We start from the raw sequence: 22,521 nt of genomic DNA on the forward strand, positions 1-22,521 counted from the left end.
GGCGGGCATCAAGGGAGCAAGCTAGTGAAACGTTGCACGCACAAAAGAGAAGGTCTGCACACATCCAAAAACGTATTTTAAATGCAAAATTGATTTTAGTGTGCTCAAAATACTTTTTTCTTTGCGAAACAAACATTTTCTCCACAAAACTCAGATTGCGCGCTTGCAAAATGCACATTTGTGCGCTCAAAATATGAGCTTTCGCACGCAGAATTGTGGCAGAGATCTAACCCTATAGACTTCAAACCGAACTACACAGCGCGGAGTAAATGCATCATCTGCGTCAGAATGTTATGATTGGCCCAGAGTTTTTTTTTTTTTTTTGTGAACTATCCCTTTAATAATTTACTTGGATGGCTTTTTATAATGATATGAAAAATTTCATTAAGAGCTCACTTTGCATTTTAGACAATGGATGAGAGTTGTGTAAATATAAAGCGTCTTGAAGAAGACGAAGAACAGTGCATAAATGAAGATAAGACAGACCGAGATAAGGCGGAAGAAAAGCTAATCAGCTCTAATGAGCATTCAAGGAAACCATGGCAACAATTGCGGTCACGAATCAGAGGTGAGGTGGATCATTTCCCCCGTCATCGAAGATCTCACTCTTATCAATCCTCAATGCAGTAAAGTCAAAAATATAATAATCACTAACTGTAATTTATGTTCTTTACATTTGGACAGAGTGTGTACTGTATGTGAAGAAGGTTCTGGTGTCTTTTGCTAGCATGGAGTGGTACTGTTATGCCCTGTTAGGCATCATCACCGCGCTAATGAGCTTCTTCATGGATATGACTGTAGCCAAGCTGCTGAATGGTGAGCGGTTCCACCATGTCACTCAAAAAATGTTTAGTGCAAAATTTACATACAGATGCAGGTGGGTCGGTTAACTGTTTGAACAATGAAGCATTCTAGCAGCTGAGTAGGGCAAGGTCTTTCAAAAAGATGCTCTTGCATTTATCATGCATTGTTAAACCTCAGCCCACGTCCTTCTCTCTTGTTAGCTCACCAATGGCTGTATGGATGTCTGAAGGGTCACCACCTGCTGCAGTTCCTCTGCTGGACGCTTTATCCCGCCTGCCTGTGTGCTCTGTCCACCAGCTTCACCCACAGCATCTGCCCATTCTCTGCAGGTCAGCTGCACTCATCTGAACACAGTAAAAAAATGAGGTATTTTTCTGATTTAATTTAAGTATATTCACTGAATTTAAAAGTTAAATTGCAGTTAGGCCTACCTAAACTTTGCCATCACTGCATAAATGGTTTATATTTAGACAATTTATTTTTAATTGTTTAATCTATAATTAAAATATTATGTGCCTTAAACAATCAACAAACTCTTTAAAAAAAATCAGTTTAGGCCTATTTGAAATAAAAAATGCATTAAAGGGATAGTTCACCCAAAAATGAAAATTCTGTCATTAATTACTCACCCTCATGTCGTTCCAAACCCGTAAAATCTTCGTTCATCTTTGGAACACAAATTAAGATATTTTTGATGAAATCGGAGAGCTCTCTGACCCTCCATAGACAGCAACTCAACTGTAATGTTCCCAGGTCCAGAACGTAGTAAGGACATCGGTAAAACTTTCCATGTGGCATCAGTGGCTCAACTTAAATTTTGCGAAGCTACGAGAATACTATTTGTGCGCAAAGAAAACAAAAATAACATAATTTTTTCAACAATTCTTCTCCACCGAGTTACGTCTTCCACCATTTTGGAGAGTATCCAAGAACGTATTTGACGTAATCAGCATTGCTTACGTTCGGGGGGGAAACGAAGGTCTTACGGGTTTGTAACGGCATGAGGGTGAGTAATTAATGACAGAATTTTCATTTTGGGGTGAACTAACCCTTTAACTCTCTTTTTGACTTAAAATCTGAGAACATTGTAACAATAGCTGGAATGAGATGCATTTTTGGTATTCCTGAAAGTTATGAATAGTTTTAGGAATAGTATTAGTATCCAAAAACAAAAAATATATAAATATATAAAATATACCTATTATGTAGTAACACACACACACATATATATACTGGACTAACCTAATTTCTACATGTGAATATGTGATTTCTACCACAGTGTTTTAGACAAGTTCTTTTTTAACCAAACAGTAAGCGATTATTTTCAAATATACAAATATATAATTGAAATATAATCCAAATGGCTCAAAAAAAAAAACAGTTCTAAATGGGCATGATGCCTCTGCTGCCAAAGCTTTATTAACAGCAACAAAGACGGTTGCTTTGGGATTATGTTGATGTTATTAAACACAGACACGTTTAATCACAAATATCGAGTATTTCTTGTGAAGGGCTGTCTGGTGCATTTGGAGATAATTGACTCTTTACCCCTCAGGCTCTGGTGTTCCCGAGGCGAGGGCTATTCTCTTAGGGATGGACATGCCAGATTACCTGTCCCTCTCCAATCTGTTCGCTAAACTGTTTGGCCTGATATGCACACTAGCTTCAGGCAGCACAGTGTTTCTCGGCAAAGTGGTAAGAACCTTAGAATATTATATGCAAATGAGGATGTGGAGCTTATGGATAAATGGACGTTCTGAATATATTGACCTTTTGCAATACAATTTATCATCTCAATAGGGTCCATTTGTCCATTTATCTATCATGGTGGGTGCGTTTATGAGTCGCCTGCATGTTTCCTGCCGTGGCGGAAAGCAGGTAGCTGAGCAGCACTGCAATACATGAACCATGCAGCCCACTTTCATTTTGCTTTATGAGAACCAGATGGAAATTGTATAGAAGGCTACTTATGCTAATGACTCTTGTGGCTCAGTTTATTCATTCGTATTTCAGAGAGCAGCTAAAGGAGAAATGCTGGTTGTGGCATCAGCGGTGGGCGTCGCGAGCTGTTTTGGGGCTCCAGTCAGCGGTGAGTTGACGTCACTATAGTCTGTGATATCCTTTAGTACTAAAAAACAAAACAAAATCATTATTGTATCTCATCAGTCTGTCAGTTGACCTTTCCCTGTAGATTTATCTCTGTTTCATTGTCATAGGTGTTCTGTTCAGTATAGAATTGATGGGGACTCACTATTCAGTCAAAGATTATTGTCCCTGCTTCTTTGCAGCGGCTTGCGGCGCAATCACCTTCAGACTGCTTTCTGTCTGTAGTAGAGATCAAGGTAAGAGGTTTACACTACCTACAGCGCCCCCTAATGGATGCTACTGTTGTCTTCATAGTAATCTCATCGACCACAGTGCTCCACGGCCATCAGATAGTCTTATGGGATGCTATGAATTTGATTTAGATATGACTGAACTGAAAGTATCACACCACATTTATGTAATCTGGTTTAATTTAAGAGCCAGAAAAGGATATATGAAAGATCTGATTCAACATGTCTTTGATCTATGTCCACAGAAACCATTCAGGCCCTGTTTAAAACCAGCTTTTCTTCTGATCTGCCTTACCAGCCTTTTGAAATATTTATTTTCGCTCTGCTTGGGTAAGTTCTCATATTGGTGATGGATAGTCATAAGTTAAATACTGCTTACTCATCTGTTACCTCAGGGTTTGGATTATATTGTTATTATTCATAATTCATGAATTATTCATTATATTTTTTCTCTGATTCAGGCTGTTCTGCAGTATTCTCAGCTGTATTTATTTATTCTGTCATCGCTGGGCTCTGCGATTCATCAAAACAAACAAACCCATCAGCAGATTTTTGGCAACAGAGTGAGAAAGATTTATTCCCACAGACATATTGTACAGTTTGATAGAATTTCCTTTTCTCTTTCTTTCTTTCTTTCTTTCTTTCTTTCTTTCTTTCTTTCTTTGTCTCTGTCTAAACGTGTGACACCACTAGTGAAATGCTTCTATTTTGCAAATTTTTCTCTAGTTTAATAAAATTCCATTCAGAATAACAATGTGAATGAAAAGTTTAGCTTTAAATATTTACGTCTCTTCATTCATAAAATATTTTATTTCCAGGTTTAAATTAGATTTTTAATCCTATGGTCTCAGATTTATGGACGCCACTGTATGGTGACAGCAGATGTGTGTCTTTTGATTGGATGCCTGGAGATATTTGTTGTGCTCTAACCCAGAGCTGCCTCTTGTTTGTATTTGTAATCTTATCCAGAAAGTCACTTTATTCAGCCATAGTGGCATTTCTCCTCGCCTGCTTTACGTTTTATCACTCGGCAGGATATTTCATAGCTGCTGAGGTGAGGATAGGCCTATTTCTAGAATATTATATCAAACTTATGTGCTCACTGTTCATGCTTTGTATTTACTTTAAATTTCTCTGTGTTTTCTAATAGCTCACAATGAAGCAGCTACTTACTTCACTGTTAGATGGCACGTCCTGGTACACCGTTTCCCAGAATGCCTCTGTCCTGCCTGAACCTCAGAAAACATTCTGGCAGGCATGGAACCCACCTGGCAGAAGTTACTTCCAAACACTAGGATTTTTCATTGCTGCAAAGGTGAAATAAAATGGGTAATAAGTATAAAGTAGCAATTATTATTATTGTGCTCATAAACTGCTTGTTCAAGAATTTTAAAAAGTTCTCATAAGCTGATTTCATCATTTCTAACATCTCTCTGTAAGGTTGGGCTATTGGTCGTGGCTTGTACTTTGCCTTTACCTGCTGGCTATTTCATGCCAGTATTTGTTTACGGTAGGTAATTAGGTCATCACACCATGGGATTTACATCATACTATACGCAAACAAACAAATATATAATAGTTATTAAAATGCAAGAAAACTGTATAATTCAAATATGACAAAATATTGAAACAAATAAAATAAAAATAAACCATAGTCATTATTATCATTATTATAAAAAATAAATCTATAGTAAATAAAATGATACAATACTGAAACAAATAAATAATATTTGAATATTTGAAAAATAACAATTTTGAAAATAAAAATTAGAAAATGTATGTACAAAAATATAATAATAATAACATATAATAATTAAAATATTGAAACAAATTGAAATAAAATAATGTAACAAATAAATGAAACAAAATTAAATAAAATATTTTGTTCTGCTAAATATCTTCCGCCATCTACACTTAATTGTAGTTGGCATAATGTAGTTATAATAGTTTATAATGTATTAGTTTAAATCATAGTTTCTCGTTGTTTAAACCATGCTGTTTTCAGTGAATCTAGTGGGCCAAAAGATGTTTGAAAAAACCCCACTGAAACAGCATTTGTCTGTTTTAGGTGCTGCGGTGGGGCGTTTGGTAGGCGAGGGCTCGGCCTATTTGCTCTCAGATGGAATCTCATCAGCAAAGATTTTGATAAACCCGGGCGGCTACGCTTTAGCAGGTAAACAAACTTGTTATCCTGTCAACTTTCTAACGGGGTATTATCAACACTGCAGGCTCACAGAGACGATAAGGCCTGTCTAAATGTATTGATGGGGCCATATTTTGCTGTGTGTGTGTGTACAGGAGCAGCTGCCTTCTCTGGGGCTGTAACACACACACTCTCTCCTGCCCTATTGGCTCTGGAAATGACTGGCCAGTGCTCTCATGCCGTCCCCGCTCTGGTTGCTACGCTGGTATCCAATGCGGTGGCTCGTGCAAAGCACCGTCCATCTTTCTACGATGGCATATCTCTTATTAAACAGCTCCCGCACTTGCCATCTCTCATACGCGCTTGTCCAAAGTGAGTAAACACTCTGCTCATCTGCCTTCAGGCTCCACCGCTAAATTGCATTTTTCTTGCGTTTCTGTCTGCAAATCAAAATTCTGAGGGGAGACATCACAGCCAAGGCAGTGATGGCTGGATAGTAAATTGTTTTCATCATGAATGCTCTCCCACAGGCTGGCCAATGTTCAGATCAAGCAGTTTGTGATCCCAGCAGGAGTTGTGCTGGAGAGGACAGAGACACTGGCAAGTCTGCAGCACATCCTAAACGACAGTGCAGACGGCCAATTTCCTGTGGTGGACTCTCACGGTGAGTCTAACGAATATCACCAGCTCAACGACACAATCGCACCACTTTCACTTTAATAGCACCTTGGTGCTTGACAGAAGAGAGTGAAAGCCAATGAAATGTGTGCCGATAAGGGCCAAAGGCCAAATGATTACGCGCTGATGAGTAGAAATACTCAAGACTGCACTGTTGAAATAATGTTTCAGTACAGTACAATAATGGTACTATTGAATGAAATGAGACTGACAGTCTGAGGCTCTGGCTTTTTTCTCTTGTCTCCCAGACTCCCCTATTCTCCTAGGTACAATCAACAGATCACAGCTGTGGGAGCGTCTGCATCAGCATAGAAATGAGGTAATTGAACCCATAATGTGCCAAGTCATAACAAGAACTGTGCAAAGTTACTGAAAAAATAATAAAAATAATGAAAGAATAATTAAAGTATGTAAATTCAGAGGCTGGTTTCTCAGTTGGGGCTTATTCTTTTTTTTTTTAAGGATCACAGACAAGGAAAAAAAACAATTTTCAGTTCACACAAAGTGTTTTTGCATTCCACTGCGCAGCTTTTTAATCGGTTCTTCCTATGTAAACATACGCTTTGTATGTAAACATGACCATTGTGTAGAGTTACACTGATTTTTAGTGTCTTGCACATAAGTGCAATGTTTTTCCGATGACCCCATGCTTCACCTCAGTGTTTTTTTGCAAATATAAAGATAGACTTTCATTATATAGGCCAAAACACTTGAAACAATCTACAAAATATAGAACAAAGTACAAAATATTTTTCAGTTTTTTGGTGAACTTTTAAAACTTTTGAACGGTCCCACAGAAACATAGTAGATCTTCACATAACTGAAAGTAGTGAGACATGCCGCAATAGTCGAAAACAAATTTAAAGGGATAGTACACCCAAAAATGAAAATTCTGTCATCATTTACTCGTCCATCATTTACCTCATGTCTTTTCAAACCTGTGTGACTATCTTTCTTTTGTGGAAGAAGATCATTTGTTTCTTTTTTTTTCATACTAGGGAAGTCAATGGTAACCAAAACAGTTTGGTTACCAACATTCTTCCAATTATCTTCTTCTATGTTCCACAAAAGAAATGAAGTCATACATGTTTAAAATGACATGAGAGTGAGTATGTGATGACAGAATTTTCATTTTTGGGTGAACTATCAGTGGAACGCAAAAGTTCAATGTGAACAGACCCCAAAGCTCTAGTGTTTTCAATTTGTATGCAACGAGATCAAGGTTCAAATTTGAAACTATAATTCTTAAAATAATAAATCAAGCTAAATTGCAACTGAACTTGACAGTGTTTTACAGTAAAAAGCATTGTTAGTTATTGTTATTTAACTATTGGGACCTTATTGTACGGTGTTACCTTTTACGTACATTCAAAATCATCTCAGCTCAAAAATCTAAGGCACATAACATTTCTGCTTCCCATCATAATTAAATCTTTTTTTCTTGCAGGGTTTATGTAAACAGCTAGAAGAAGCATGTTCTATTCAACCTGTGCGGCTACATCTGACTCCTGAAAGCACTGTAAAGCAGGTGCAGTCAGAATAAACTGGTAGCTGCCAGCTGGTTTACTTCACATTATGCAAATGTTTTTTTTCCCGGTGTTCCTCTACATAATGTGTGTTTGTGTGTGTTCTGTCAGGCTCATTGCATCATGAGTGTCACGGGTGAGCAGCGTCTGTTTATAACGGAGAGTGGGCGGCTGTGTGGCGTCATCACATGGAAAGAGGTGATAAGAGCAGCCTGCACAAGGACAACATCCATACATGAACCAAATACTGCTGAATACACCGCTCACACTGACTATATGTACGCATAGCAAAAAGGATGTTTTTATGACACTGGATTTTTCTTCCAGATGAAGAAAATAATCGAAGAGATGGCAAAGGAAGTCTGATGCATGGACAATTAGCTCAGACATCAGATATCACACACCCAGGACAGGCATCGATTTGTGCTTACCATTTTGATAATCATTTCATCTGCTGGTGATTTTACTTAGATGATTATGTGGATAATTATTCATAGTGAAATAATTTTAAAAAATTATGAAATGAAGCAGCAACTTAGTTCCTCTAATGTAAAATATTTTATTTATTCTAATTTTTAGAACAAAAAATAGCAAAACCACCAACAGAACATTTTGCTGTAAACATCTGTTTATGACAAAATTGTACAGAAGGTTAATTTTATGATACACTGATCTACCTTAAAATGTACTTTTAACTATTTTTTTAAAATGCAGATTTATAGGACTAATGAAAATCTGAAAATAATTATGATTTTCAGTTTTCGTCATGGTGATTAAATCAATAGTTATTCCTTAACCATCAAATAAGTGAAAAGCAAACATCAAAGCAAACTTCTTTTATTATTTATTTTTCACAAATTGTGCTTCTCCACCAATTTTCAATATAGTGAAATATATATTCTTGAAAAGTTATACACTTTAGGATCATAAAAAAAAAACTAAGGGGAGAAATCCAGGGTCCTGTCGTACCCTACTGCTGTCATGCTGTATGGATGGATCCGATAAAATGGACCCTGTATAATACGATGTACATGTCTAGAGTTTGAAATGAGATATCTGTTTGTAACCTCATGCAGCTTGTTAGCTTTATGAGCCTCACACTGGGAGAAGAAAAGAACAGAAAAAAAACTTCAAGTAATAAATGACCTTCGTTTGATTTCTCAACCATCACAATTCTGCTCTTTTCTCTGTATTTCGCTCATTATTCCTTGTGCTTTTTTTTCACAGAAAAGGTTTTATAAGAATTCATTTAAATTCAGTGTATTGTTCCTTAATATATTGTGTTGAAATTGAATTCGTTACAAACACAATTTAAATTCTGCTCACCGCCCCAGAGCCTCTATCAACACAATTAAATCCTACTTCCAACCCTCCCCTGGAGCACCAAAGCAGTCACACACATTATCTGACACCGCACACGAGGATCACACTGTGTAAACTTCTATTAAAAGACCCTGGAGCATGATAACACTTGACCATTCCACCTCCCAACACCCTCCTCTCTCGCCTCTTCTGCTTCTGTATTTACCATAATCCCCTCCGCCACTGATTCCCCTCTTCTGCCTCATCCCTCACTATCTCTCTCTTTCCATCACCTTTCTTTGTCAATGGAGTGTGAATAGGACCAATTACAGAGAAAAGGCAGACGATTGTTATTCCAGCTCTCACGCTTTTGTCTCCGACACTCGCAAGAATTTGCTTGTTAGCAAGCGATTTCTGCAGCAATAGATCTTTTAAAGATTAAATAATTTATAATAATTTTCACATACAAAGGACTGCACAATATGGTTGATACAATAATTAACACAATATGGAGGCAAGTTACACAAAGGTATCTTAGGTAATACTTTTTTCAATTACTACATATGTGATTTATAAATCTGTGGCAATTGTGACCATACCCCCTATAAAAACCAAAGTTGAAGTGTGTATTTTTTTTTATTTTGAAGTGTGTAATATTACTAAAAGTTTATATTAATGCTAATAATATTAACATTAATATTAATAAATCAATGAATTGCTACAAGTAAGCCATTTATAGTTATAGATTTCATTTCATAATCCACATAATATGAATATAATTAATATTATTTAATATTAATAATAATTTACTCTTTTTTTTCAATAAGTAAGCCATATGTAGTTTGAGTTAATGTTAAGATAATATTAATAAAGCAATTAATTGCTGCAAGTATATATGTCTCGTAATCCATCTTCATAATATGAATTTATATTTATATATAAATTTATATATATTAAGAATATTTTTACTATAAGTAAGCCATTTGTAGATCAATTTCATCTGTGAGCATTCAAACCAGTGACACTGGCTTGACCAATGGCGTGAGTTTGGGGCGGGGCTTTCTTTTTTTTCCCAACCAATAGCAGATGGTGAGAGTGTTTAGAAAATGTATTTGAAAACAGTTAATATTTTGCAATTCTGTTTGGTGAGGCTATTAAAATGACACACTTCATCTTTGAGGATACATGTAGTCATTTGCTGTGTTAGACGTTTTATACTCAAAATCTCCATGGAAACATTTAGCAATATGAAAAAACGTTCATGAAAAAATCTCCACCAAAATAAGGTGAAATCTCCACCTCACTGTCCCAAGTAATGACTGCAGCTTTGCCCAAAGGCATAAGTCACTTTCACCCTCCAGAGTCCTCACAAAAGGATCCTATTCAACCCTGTAGCCCCATTGAGCTGTTCTTAGCGGAAATGCAGAAGGAAAAATGTCTGTGGAGATGAAAGCGCGTTATATTTTGGCTTTCTTCTTCAGTCTATAGTGCTAATAGGCCTCCACTTCTTTGTGAAAGGCTACTGCAAATATCTACAAACACTCAGTTAAAAGTGAAAGGGCATGATGGTCTTGATCACCCCTCTGTTAATGTATAATTTTAGATTCATGTGCATTCATGTGCGATGACCTACTTCTAGACGAAATTGGTCTGACCCTATTAACATAAAGTCCAATCTCCATCATCATTACCGCAAACAGAGATGCTTTAATTTGCAAAAAGGCAACGTGATATGGAAATAACATGTCCGTGTGTACAATGATCCCTGTGTTCATTGCTTGTCAAAGAGGCTCAGCTGTGGCTGTTACATACTTTAACAGTAAAGCGATAACCCCAGACGTAACCTCATCCGCATCTCTCCCACATCAGTGAACACAAAGAACAGACGAAAAACCTTTTCCCTTTTCGTTCCACTGTGCCATCAACATTTCAATTATAAAAAACCTCATCCTCCGACAGGGAGATGCTGTCTGCGTGTCGTACGGACCCTTCCAAAGGCGAGATCCTCTGCTCCTGCGGCGGACGCTGTGTGTCCAGCGGAGAATGAGAATGACTGGGGGAATGAGACTGAGGAGGATGAGAAGGCGCCAGGGAGCTGGTGTCATCAGCTTCCATGTGCATTCTGTACAGGTGCCGAGGAACACCCAGACTCCCTCCATCCAACAGGAACTGAGAAAGATAGGGGCCCTCGGGGTCTGTGAAGACATCATCATCATCATGAGAGCAGAAATTAAAAAGACCTCAAACACACACATCCTCTAGAATGAAAATTATAGCGTAAATGATTAAGCCCATTAAATCCAAACTCAATATCGCTCAATACTCAATATCTGATCTGCTCGATCCATGAGCCATCGTGTCCCAGACACATTCAGACATTTCTGTTTTGCAGTCCTTTATTCGTGTGCAAGGCTTAAAGACTCATCAGTACCGGGGAAAAATGTTTTGGGTATTTTTGCACCTGGCTAAACGTCTCTAGGTTACGTATGTAACCATGGTTCCCCGAGGGAACGAGACGCTGCGTCGAGTCGCTTTGGGAGCCATTTGTCATTATACTGTGCTTATTATTGCACAAGGGTTATCACCCCCTCATAATGAAATAACAGTATTTTTTAAATAAGCTGGGACAGCTTGACATGAACCAGACGGTCAGAATGACCTCCCTAAGTACTATGCTACTTTTATTCAATAGATGTATAAATAAAATATATATGGGATAATATAATTAATAATATATAGGAAAGTAAGTTGTGAGATCTTTCCCTGGCAAAAATGGTTCTTTATAGTGGAAAAAAGGTTCTTTATTTCTTTACGCTAAGAAATATGGTTCTTTTTACTGCTGACTAAAAGGTTCTTTGAGGAACCAAAAATGGTCACATCTCTTGGGAATTGCAACTTTGAGTTTGGGGCAATACCTTGTAATGGAATTGTACAGGATGTGGCTATATTTTCAGCATCGTGTGTGGACCAGGCATTCATCGCTGCCTCAGCCAGAGCAAACTGCTCCGCCACACCTGTGAGAGGAAAAAAAAGATAAATGGTCACAGATACACAGAGTGCCAGGAAAAAACAACAACTGTATAATTGCGTAAGAAATATGGACTTATATCTACTCTGTTTTTCTCACTCATGTCCTATGAATAAGCATTTAACATTTAAACGAATATTCATGGAAATTACCATGACCAAAGTGGTATTTCACACCTTTCCGTCTGTTCAACTAAACATTTTCTGAAAATTGACTCGCCCTCAGGCCATCCAAGATGTAGATGAGTTTGTTTCGTCATCAGAACAGATCTGTAGAAGTTTACCATTACATCACTTGCTCACCAGTGGATCCTCTGCAGTGCCGTCAGAATTAGTGTGCCAAATAGCTGATAAAACCTCACAATAATCCAAGTGATCAACATGACTTCAGTCCATCATTTAATGTCCTGTGAAGGGAAAAGCTGCATATTTAGAAACAAATCTATCATTAAGGCGTTTTAACTTTAAAGTGTCGCTTTTGGCCAAAATACCGATCCGTAATCCATAATAAAGCTTTCTCCATTGAAAAAGTCCATCCTCTGTTGTCCTCCCACATTAAAATTCACTGACTTATTTAGAACTGTTTTAGACTGTATTCACTAGTAACCAGTGCCTATTTCTCTCCTGATTAAGATGAGACAACTTTTTCATTGGAGAAAGCAATATTATGGATAGAGGACTCGTATTTTGGCTGGAAGCAACATCTTAAGGGTGAATTTTTTTATTCCAAAATGCAGCTTTTTCACTTCTCATGATGTTAATTGGTGGACTGGAGTCATACTTGTGGATTATTGTGATGTTTTTATCAGCTGTTTGAACTTTCATTCTGACGGCACCCATTCACTGCACAGGATCCTTTGGTGAGCAAGTGATGTAATGCTGAATTTCTCCAAATCTGTTCCCATGAAAAAACAAACTCATCTACATATCGGATGGCCTGAGGATGAGTACATTTTCAGCAAATTTGTACTTTTAGGTTAACTATTCATTTAAAAAACAGAAATCCTTCAGAGTATGAGACGAAATTTACACTTGTGAATAAAATATTAGCAGTTTTAACAGTAACAAAGTCACAAAAACAATGCCAAGCCTTGTTTTTAGCATGTTGCTGTGTGGTTCCTTTAGTTGGTTGTTTACTTGCACAAGTTTTAAAAAACCACCCCCATTGACACTGTCATATTGTACATGATGTAATCAATATCTGGTATGTCTACATTGGTTGCTACAGTACTGATTTGAGCGTCAACACGTTAACATGAGACATACAAGAGGAGTTATCAGTGTGGAAACAATGAATGGAAAATTCCTGCCTTCCTGTTCTTGTCCATCAAACCATTTTGCTGCAGCACTGAACTTGTGAGGTTCATTAGACATCACAATCAAATTATTACTGTATTTCTACTTATTATGCAGGGCTAAGGTTTAAAGATTAGCTTAAACCTGGGTAGTTAAATGTTAAATATATAAATGCTGTCTCGCCTGCAGCAAATCGTGCTTCTTTGATTTCATCAGTGAGGTGGGAGTAGAGCTGCTCGTCCTCCTGCAGTGTGGCTCCCACACCTCCCCATCCTCCACCATCTCTCGTCCAGCCACACAAGCCCCCTCCAGACGTCGCTTCCCCTCCCCAACTCTTCCACTCAATCAGGTGGGCGACTCGGCCCTGGGCCATCGCAGTGGGCTTAGTGATGTGGTCTTTAATAGTGGCCAGCAGTCCTGAGGAGATCGGAGGGATTAGCATGGGCGCAAATCAAATGAAATAAAAGAATGAAGGAGGTGAAGAGGCGATGCTAAAGAGGGGGAAAAAGTGACGTAGAGCTTACTCTCTCCAAAGTCATTGAAAACTGAACAGTCTTTTAGGATTAGTGTCTGAAAGCAGGGACCAGAAGACATTTTCAGTGGGTTACACTTTGGGGCCCCATGGCATTTATTTCAAAGCATTAGAGTCACAAATACCATGTTTTGAGAAATATTAGCTATGTGAAATTAACAGTTATGTAACAGCCTAGCATGAAAAGTTAAACTGTATCTTTCCCCTTAAAATGGTAATTTTGGCCTGCAACACCTCAGAGGTCTTGACATTTACAATTGTGTTCAACAATTCAAACCATAAAACAATGTCATAATTTTGATTTAATTTTCATTTTGTTATAGTTATATACACACACATATAAAATGGGTACTTTATTTTGCTTGTATATGCTATTTTGACTCTTAAAGTGAGTCTGTGGACGTGCATTTCATGAAACTAAGGACCATGGTTTCAGCTAAAAATCATCTTTATTGTTCTGCTGAAAAAAAAAGTAATCTACATTTTAGATGGCCTGAAGGTGAGTAAATTCACAACAAATTTTCATTTTTCATTAGAATTACAAACCAACATTTGGTCTCAAACTGGATTGCCCTTACTGGGTGATATAGGGTTAATTTTCCATCCTGTTATCCATCTGTTAGCATGTTTATTTATTTGTTTAATGTTTATTGTAATATTTTAATATTTATTGTAAATTACAAAACTATAAATACATTTTTAACTATATTTAAACATGTCCCAACTTTTGGTAAACAAACTAAATAAATGTGTACTTTTTGTGCCCAATGCATTAGTGGAAAGGAACATTTCTACATTGGCAAAGTGGGCGCCTAATTATCGTGCAAGTCCTTACAAACCTATTACTGGAAGTAGCAATAATTTGCATTCCCCATGACATGTGTTTCATAAATTAATCTTTCTAATAGCATTTTCCCCCAAAGCAGTTCATTTCTAGCGGGGTTTTTTTTTGCCTCATTATACATATTCATCAGCTGGTGACTGCATTTATAATTAGACTGAAATGATCAAAATGTTCTTTGGAAAAGCTTAAAAACCCATAACACAATATTAGTCTCTGTAATTAACTTTCTGAAAAGAGTGGGCCTGGAGAAGTCAAGCAAAAAAAGAAAGAAAGAAAGAAAACAGGCAGAAAAGAAAACAGGTGGCTAAAGAGGCACTAGAGAAGGAGAGAGAGAGATTGTTCATAAATGAGAGATATGCAGGCAGATAACATTAGCAAGATTCTGTATAGGTCGACTGCTCTTCTGATTCTGAACGACAGCAAAAACAACATACAGTGTGACAGTGCCTAACATGCGCTCTTTGCTCCTCACCCAGCAGGGAAGATGTTGCCAGTTCTCCAATGTCATACCCACTGCTGCTCCTTTTATCTGACATGCTGCCATTGTTGGACTGATGGTTACCCTGAATAACATGACAAGACAGGAAACACAAGATAGCCTAACATACCAAATAAAACCTTTCAGAAATCCCATTTGCAAGTGAATCACAGATGCTAATTACACCTAACAAGACACTTTTACCAGAACTTACACATTCAGAGTGCGAAAGCACTCCCATGTATCATTGAAATTTATACATTTTCATATACTGAATTCTGAATGATAGGTTTATAAACTTGCATCCGTCTCCCACTTTTGATTTTACGTGATAAAACACACCTTAAAGATGGGCTGTCCTTCAGCATACGAGTGAAGCTCTTCCATGGGGTGCTGCTGGTCACTTTGCAGCTCTAGAGAGACAAAATATGTTCCTGGTAATTGCATGCAACTGTTTATTTTATATGTTTGTCAATGACAGATAACAGTGTGTGTGTGCATGTAGCAGAGTGCATTGAGTTTGTTCTGGAGTGGATGGACGGGACTCACTCCTGTTACTCTCATGTTTCCATAGCAACAAGAGATTGTCTTGAAAACACCACCCTGGGGATCCCCAATGTTCAAGAGCACATTTTTCGTCACCGGCCGCATCTCATTGAGGTTAGACCTCAAAGAGGACATCTAATCTCAGACCTGTGGAGCTTTAGGTTCCCGCCAGCATGTTATTTGCTAACAGGTATCAACTGACAATGCGTGACCTTTACAATGTCACACGTTGTGCGTGTTTCCCCCTCTACAACCCACCTCCCATTCATCACCGTGAAACTCCATCCATCTCACATATGCATTATACATCAGCTTTGACCCTGGCATTTCGCGCTTCATGCTCCACCTTAGCTACAGAGCACAGGACCTTCTAACCCCCACAGGGCTCAGACAAACAAACACTACTCTCCGCTCTCTGGGATTTACAAATCATCCACTTCACCTGTGCCATTTCCTTGGAGGACACCTTGAGGATGAAATGTCACCTCTTACCTTAGACTCCATTTGTAAATACTGTGACACTACATCTGTGTACCAAGATTGATCTGTCTCGCTGGCTTACAATTCATAATACCCTGTCTTATTCAGATGGGATGATACAAATGAGAACAGAATAATTTCCCTCTGGTGCTCAGAGGAAACTTCTCAGAATTAGCTGTGCTATTCCAGCGTCAACAACTGCTTCTGTTTGGCCTGTGAATTTTGCGCCAAATAACTTAAATAAATCCCTCAGTGTAGGAAGACGTGAAAGAGATAATGCACACAGATGCTCACAAAATCGATATATACGTGGACATGAAATATTGATTTGAAAAGTATTTTAGTCATTATGCAAGCGATGATGAACGGCAATTATCGCAAAATAAACCTGTTTAATAGTTAGTACACAGCTACTCAACAAATAAATAAATATGTGGACAAAATATTGATAAGAAAATTATGTTATAATATTTATAGTCATTATGTAGGTGATAATATACAGCCATTATCGCACAACAAACTGGACAGAGTTTAATATACTTATAACACAGATAGGCCTCCTCACCAAAAAATATAGGTGTGTCCCAATTGCTGTACTTATGCACTATTCTATGATGTTTTGTAGTATGAATAGTGCGCGTAGTGTGTGTTCACACTGAAAATTCCAAAAAGAAAAAGTACACTTTAATTACCCGGATGATGCACTTAACCGAAAAAACAAAATGTGGAATGTTGGACACTTCGTGCACTCAACTATTGCAGCTTTAATTACATAGCGGAGGGGGAGGGGCTATCAGATTCTGATTATGAATGACAAAATAACCTTATATAATTCATACACTACACGGTTGAGTTCATAGTGCATAAGTACAGAGTGTTTAAGTGCATATTGTACAGTGTGTCATTTGGGATGCAGCTACTGAAAGCAAAATAAATAAACCCTGACAAAGTTTAAACACTTAATACACAGCTACTCACAAAATAAATAAGTATGTGGACATTCAATATTGATTTGAGATTGATTTTATAACCTTACGTGTATAGTATTTTAAACATTTCACCAAGAAAAATAGTCAATAACAATGTACAAAACAAACAGCCTACAAGACAAACACTACTAAATTATAACAATAATAATGCATACATATAAAAAATAATACAATAATACATATAAAAATTATATGTATTATTAATTCAGTATATATATATAATTCATTTAATTAAAATTTAAATTAATTCATTTAAATTACTTTAAATTTATATATATATTTTGAATTAATGCCTTAACTCCCCAATTAAAAGGGAGGAGCCGACTGATATACAGCGTTGCATGGATGTCGGCAGTGAATATTAGGAAACATCAGACCGCTGGATGGCATGATTGACCAATCAGAATCAAGTATTCCAGAAAGCTGCGTAATATTTAATTACAGTGCAGTATGTAAGCATCAGTATACAGTATTTTAGCAGCAGCACACTCTGCTGAGAAAATAAACAGTGCATCAGTATAAAAAACTATAAAAATTGCACACAATAAAAGTTTATTCATATAAACTGCACTTATTTCAGTCACTCACAACTGCATGTGCTCATTTTGCATTATATTTGAATAAGCTGTGATTTTTTCACATTCATACATTATGTAAATGCTCAAGATAAGCAGACAGGTGGGTAAAGAGATAAGAGTGAAGACCGGATGGACCAACAGGTAGGCTGATGGACACAGGACAGACAGAGACAGACAAACTCAGATACAATCAGGAACAGACTGACCTTGGTGACCTTTGCAGAGGCAGGAGCCCATGTTCAACAGCTTAGCAGTTATCTGTTCACCATGCTGATTGAGAGTGGGGCGATGGGGAAAAATTAGCAACAGAGAGAAAGAGATGAGTGTGTGTTTGGAAGAAGGGGATCTGGAACAAGCAGAGAAAGCCAACTGGATGATAGAGGTGGAGAAAAGAGGGAAGGAAAAATATTGGTCCAGGAGGAGGAAAAAAGGGACCTGGTGTCCATCCGGTACAGTGAAGCACTGTTTCTCATGTGGGGATGGAAGTGAGGAGAGGGAAAGAGAGAGAAGTGGGGAAAACAGCACACAGACTGCATGCACTCAGTCCCTCCCTTCCTCTCCTCTCCTCTCCTCCCCCTTCTGCTCTCATTTTCTCTCTCAGACCCAACTTTCACACCATCTGCATACTGAAATTACTACCTTTTATTAAAGTTACATTAGGGATGCACACACTGATATCAAAATTCTGGGCGTTAGCATTAAGCCGACTATTATTTTTTATGTTATGACTAATAACTGATAAATGTCTGATATTTAAATAAAATGATTTTGATAATAAAATAATATTTATAATAAAATATTGAAATAAAAACTAAAACCAATTACTGTAAATGCTACACACAAATTTAGGGATCAAAATATAATGCACAATGTGAAAAATGAATACTTATTTTGTGATTTGCTAAAGATAACATTTTTATTAAATTATTAGTGTTTTTAAAAAATATATATTTTAAATGAGTATAAATATAGGGGGAAATTAGCATAATTAAATGTCTAATATCAGCCAATAACCGATATTATACTGATATACCATTTAGACAGCAAAACATCGGCAAACAACCTACATTTTAATCAATTACACGTTCTCATTTGAACATGTTGCTATATCTGGGTAAACACAAAAACACATTTTGTTTTTTATGGCATGTGAATCATTGGTGCTTGGTGACAGACTTCCACACATTTATGAAATTAGACAATAAATAAGTAATTTATCAAAAAAACAACAACAACTAAATAATCAACATGTAGTTCAACTACGTGTATTTTAGATCCTATATGCACAATTTACATAATTTAATATCTAATTATTAATTAATTAATTAGCATAATTAAATATCTAATATCAATAGGCAATATGTTAAAAATCTCTAATATCAGCCAAATATGGTATTGATATATTGTGGGTATAGATATAAGATAGATTGATATACAGATAAAATGGAATTTAAAGGTGCGTTTATGATTAGATCTATTCAGGTGAGGTTCTGCAAGAGAGCTGAAATTTCCAAAAAAGCAGAAAAGAATAAGGGGTTTCCGTAATGATTATAGCTTTCTACTGCCCTCCAGTGTCACAAAGGTAAAGTTGTATGAATGGTAGAAAATATAAATATTTATCTATTGATTTACTTATTTAAACCTCTATATGCAATTTACAGCAATGTATTAAAAATATTTATGTCATGTGGTTTTTAGGGGGTCAGTGATTCACACTAGATCTTAAACAGATGGAGGATATATCATTTAGATATCTCTAATTTAATTAGAGAGCTCTGCAATTGCATTCTTACTAGTAAGAACTGAATTAGAGAGCTCTCTAATTCAGTTCTTACTAGTAACAGTTATGATTATAGAGCTCTCTAATTCAGTTCTTACTAGTAACAGTTATGATTACGGCGCTCTCTAATTCAGTTCTTACTAGTAACAGTTATGATTACAGCGCTCTCTAATTCAGTTCTTACTAGTAACAATTATGCTTATAGAGCTCTCTAACTGGCATTGTTACTAGTAAGAATTTAATTGTAGAGCTCTCTAACTGAATTGTTACTAGTTAAAATGCAATTACGACTAAAACGGCTTGCCATATATGCAGGTTTTTACTGATATGATAAAGTTTTTGAAAGCATTTATTTAACGAAAACAAGGAGTGTGTGTTGGGCATTTCCGTGTACTGGTTCAGATATAATCATGAAAGGATATGTCTCTTGGGTTTTATTTTTACACTCTCACTTTATTTTTTCCATGTCTCAGAGCTTGCAGTGACACATGTCTGAACTTGTGGCTTCAAAAAGAAATTCTTTTCACTCTCTTTGTCTCTTGTAAACCTGTAATCCTGTAAGCAAACATTGTTCAAATTGTTTTTTACTGACATCACCTCAAGTCATGTTCTTGCACATGGGCAAGTCTGCTTTTTTTTAGCGGCACTGTGAATAGTAGAGGGCCTCTAAGAAAGTAAAAATAGAATAAATCTTAAAATAAAAAACTTAATCTCTTGCTTACCTCAGTATAATATACATGAGTAAAACTACTTGTCTGCTGCTTTTGTAGTATTAGCTCAAAGCTAGAAGAAATGGTAATTTAGCTTGAGGAAAGTCTGACACCTTGTGGTAATCAAATGTACTGTGCACTGTGCACATTTTCATGAGGTTTTTCCACACAAAATAGTACTTGATCTAAGTGAATTTTGGTTCAAACATTTTTATGTGAAAATACTAAAGATTTACACTAATTGCACCGTGTCAAAGGGGGTTCTTCTGTCCCTCTCTGAGGTTGCGCATGTGTCTCTGACTTCTGTGGGCACATAAATTTCCATTCTCCATTTAACTATCCATTTACTATTCCCACAGATTTTCCTGTTCTTTCACACCAGCTCTATCTATTTCTCAACTTTATCACAGCATGGAAAAACTACATATTATTACCATCTAACATGTATCTTATATTTTTCCACAATATATTTTTTCAAATATTTCCACCAAAACTACACACACACACACACACACATATATATATATATATATATATGTGTGTGTGTGTGTGTGTGTGTGTGTGTGTGTGTGTGTGTGTGTGTGTGTGTGTGAATATATGAATTCCCAAAAAACCCTGAAAAAAAAAATCAAAGCCTCAAATAGTCACTAAAGAGGTTAATAAGGGGAACGCTGATTGAGAGGATTGTGTGTTTTTGTGTGTTCAGGGTTTTGTTTGGCGCTTGGAGATTTGCTAATATAATCTTGCTAATGACACACTGACACACAGACGTGAATGATGAATTATAATTGAAGAACAGGGTACAGCAAATGTATGTGTGCGGCTTTGTGTAACTGAACATCTGAGTGAACACTTGTGCGCTTCATCAGTTTAGTTGCAGATCCTGAACTCCACAGGGTCTTCTCAACAACTTCCACTCACTTCCACCGTCATCTGCGCGTATTGTGTTCTGATTATCTTTCCTAAGTAATAAGATTTATCATGAATAATTAATTGTAACACAAGCTGCAATGGTTTTAAGAAGATTTATATGAATGACATCAGCACACTGAAATTAGACAAAGGCACAGTTTCTGATGATGTATGAGTGAAAAGTCAATCCAACTATTGTTGTTGTTCATTTGAGAGTTCATTAGAAAATTAAGGGCCTTTTTTTCTGAAGATGACTTCAACTGTTCAATAGTTTCAACTGTTCAGCGATTTCATTGCAGGGTCCCCAAAAAGTATTTCATTGTATAGTAAATAGTAAAAATAATGATGAAATCAATTTGCGGTCGACCATTCATAATCGTACTTCTTGTAAATTGAATATTTATATATTGTTATAGTAAATGAATATTGTTTGAATGATTTCAAGCTACTTGTTCTTTCCTTTTAAAACAGTTTTCGAAGTATCAATTTGCTTTGTGGTATCAACAACAACAACAACAAAAAAAAAGGTTCTGTAACAAAAAGCAATGTTATGTTCACTTTGGTTCATGAAAATCTCCCTTTCCCGTAGGACTTGTCAATTTGATCCCGTCACTCACAATAACACACTCAACACCGCAGATTTTATTTTTGGCTGCTTACTTTGGAGGTCTTTGGTTGAGTGTTTTTCTCCTCTCTGTCTCCATACAGTTTACATACTTCTGTCACCATAAATAACATAACTAAAGCAATAATCCATTTTATGAGCTGTCAGTGGTTTTGCCCTGGAGAGGCCAGACTGAACACTTTACTCAGTGGCCTGGGACGTAAGGTTAACTCTTTTAAGAAGAGATGCAATCAGGGGATGTTTTCAAACTGTCTAAATATTTGCTGCAGTCTAGCTTTAATTACAAAATTTTATATTTTAAAAAGACCACGTTAAACAAAATAATAATAATTTGACTTTAATTTAAAAAAAAAACTTTTTGAGTGATTAAAGTGACAGTTTACCCAAAAATGAGAATATCCTGCCATTATTTACTCACTCTCATGTTGTTCCAAACCCATATGACTTTCTTGCTTCTGCAGGACACAAAATAAGATATTTTGAAAGAATGCTGATGACTAAACCATTTTGGTTACCATTGATTCAAATTGTTTAAAAAAAAAAAAAAAACTCAAATTACTTCATGTTCCACAGAAGAAAGTCATACAAGTTTGGAACAACCAAAATCCTTCAAAACAAAACTTGCACCCCTGAAAACCAGATAACAGGTGACATGAGCAAAAAATTGACTCATGCAAGATGATATTTAGAGGTGCCATAGAATAGAAAACTGTATTTACCTTGGCATAATTGAATAATAACAATTCTGTACATGGAAATGACATACCGTGAGCCTCAAACACCATTGTTTCCATCACTAATAGTTACGCCCCCAACATTTGCTTATACCCGCCCATGTTCTAGGCCAGCCGGACCTCTTGGACTTGCACAGCCGAATCATCAGAAGTTCTGCAGGTATTGTGAAGAAACAAGCGAGGATAATAGCGAAAAGGGCA

At 36.6% G+C, this 22,521-nt stretch overlaps 2 protein-coding genes across 2 annotated transcripts; one reads left to right on the forward strand and one right to left on the reverse strand.

Annotated features, from left to right (window-relative positions):
* Positions 1-403: 403 nt before the first annotated feature.
* Positions 404-7,987, forward strand: LOC107687482 (chloride channel protein ClC-Kb-like). The gene is made up of 19 exons (XM_016484839.1): positions 404-568; positions 685-816; positions 1,005-1,133; positions 2,360-2,499; positions 2,605-2,682; positions 2,818-2,893; positions 3,021-3,146; positions 3,386-3,470; positions 3,602-3,703; positions 4,110-4,194; positions 4,291-4,455; positions 4,581-4,650; positions 5,209-5,313; positions 5,439-5,655; positions 5,814-5,947; positions 6,210-6,280; positions 7,409-7,489; positions 7,599-7,685; positions 7,815-7,987. Exons 1-19 carry the CDS (start codon positions 412-414, stop codon positions 7,851-7,853), a joined length of 2,079 nt encoding a protein of 692 aa, XP_016340325.1. The 5' UTR covers positions 404-411; the 3' UTR covers positions 7,854-7,987.
* Positions 7,988-10,291: 2,304 nt separating this feature from the next.
* Positions 10,292-18,048, reverse strand: LOC107687483 (protein FAM131C-like). The gene is made up of 6 exons (XM_016484840.1): positions 17,766-18,048; positions 15,309-15,379; positions 14,961-15,051; positions 13,296-13,529; positions 11,705-11,803; positions 10,292-10,984 (listed from the first exon to the last, which is right to left on the reverse strand). Exons 1-6 carry the CDS (start codon positions 17,794-17,796, stop codon positions 10,719-10,721), a joined length of 792 nt encoding a protein of 263 aa, XP_016340326.1. The 5' UTR covers positions 17,797-18,048; the 3' UTR covers positions 10,292-10,718.
* Positions 18,049-22,521: the final 4,473 nt, after the last annotated feature.

Source organism: Sinocyclocheilus anshuiensis, unplaced genomic scaffold (genome assembly GCF_001515605.1).
Source record: "Sinocyclocheilus anshuiensis isolate Anshui unplaced genomic scaffold, SAMN03320099.WGS_v1.1 scaffold1114, whole genome shotgun sequence".
NCBI classification, from domain to species: domain Eukaryota; kingdom Metazoa; phylum Chordata; class Actinopteri; order Cypriniformes; family Cyprinidae; genus Sinocyclocheilus; species Sinocyclocheilus anshuiensis.

Excerpts from the sequence above, each read along its gene's own strand:
- LOC107687482 (XM_016484839.1), top strand. The coding sequence starts at position 412 with ATGGATGAGAGTTGTGTAAATATAAAGCGTCTTGAAGAAGACGAAGAA. Across the intron at positions 3,704-4,109 it reads AGCAGATTTTTGGCAACAGA|AAAGTCACTTTATTCAGCCA; the intron begins GTGAGAAAGATT and ends AATCTTATCCAG. Across the intron at positions 5,656-5,813 it reads CTCATACGCGCTTGTCCAAA|GCTGGCCAATGTTCAGATCA; the intron begins GTGAGTAAACAC and ends GCTCTCCCACAG.
- LOC107687483 (XM_016484840.1), bottom strand. The coding sequence starts at position 17,796 with ATGGGCTCCTGCCTCTGCAAAGGTCACCAAG. Across the intron at positions 15,380-17,765 it reads CCTCTGCAAAGGTCACCAAG|AGCTGCAAAGTGACCAGCAG; the intron begins GTCAGTCTGTTC and ends TTGTCTCTCTAG. Across the intron at positions 11,804-13,295 it reads AGAAGCACGATTTGCTGCAG|GTGTGGCGGAGCAGTTTGCT; the intron begins GCGAGACAGCAT and ends TTCCTCTCACAG.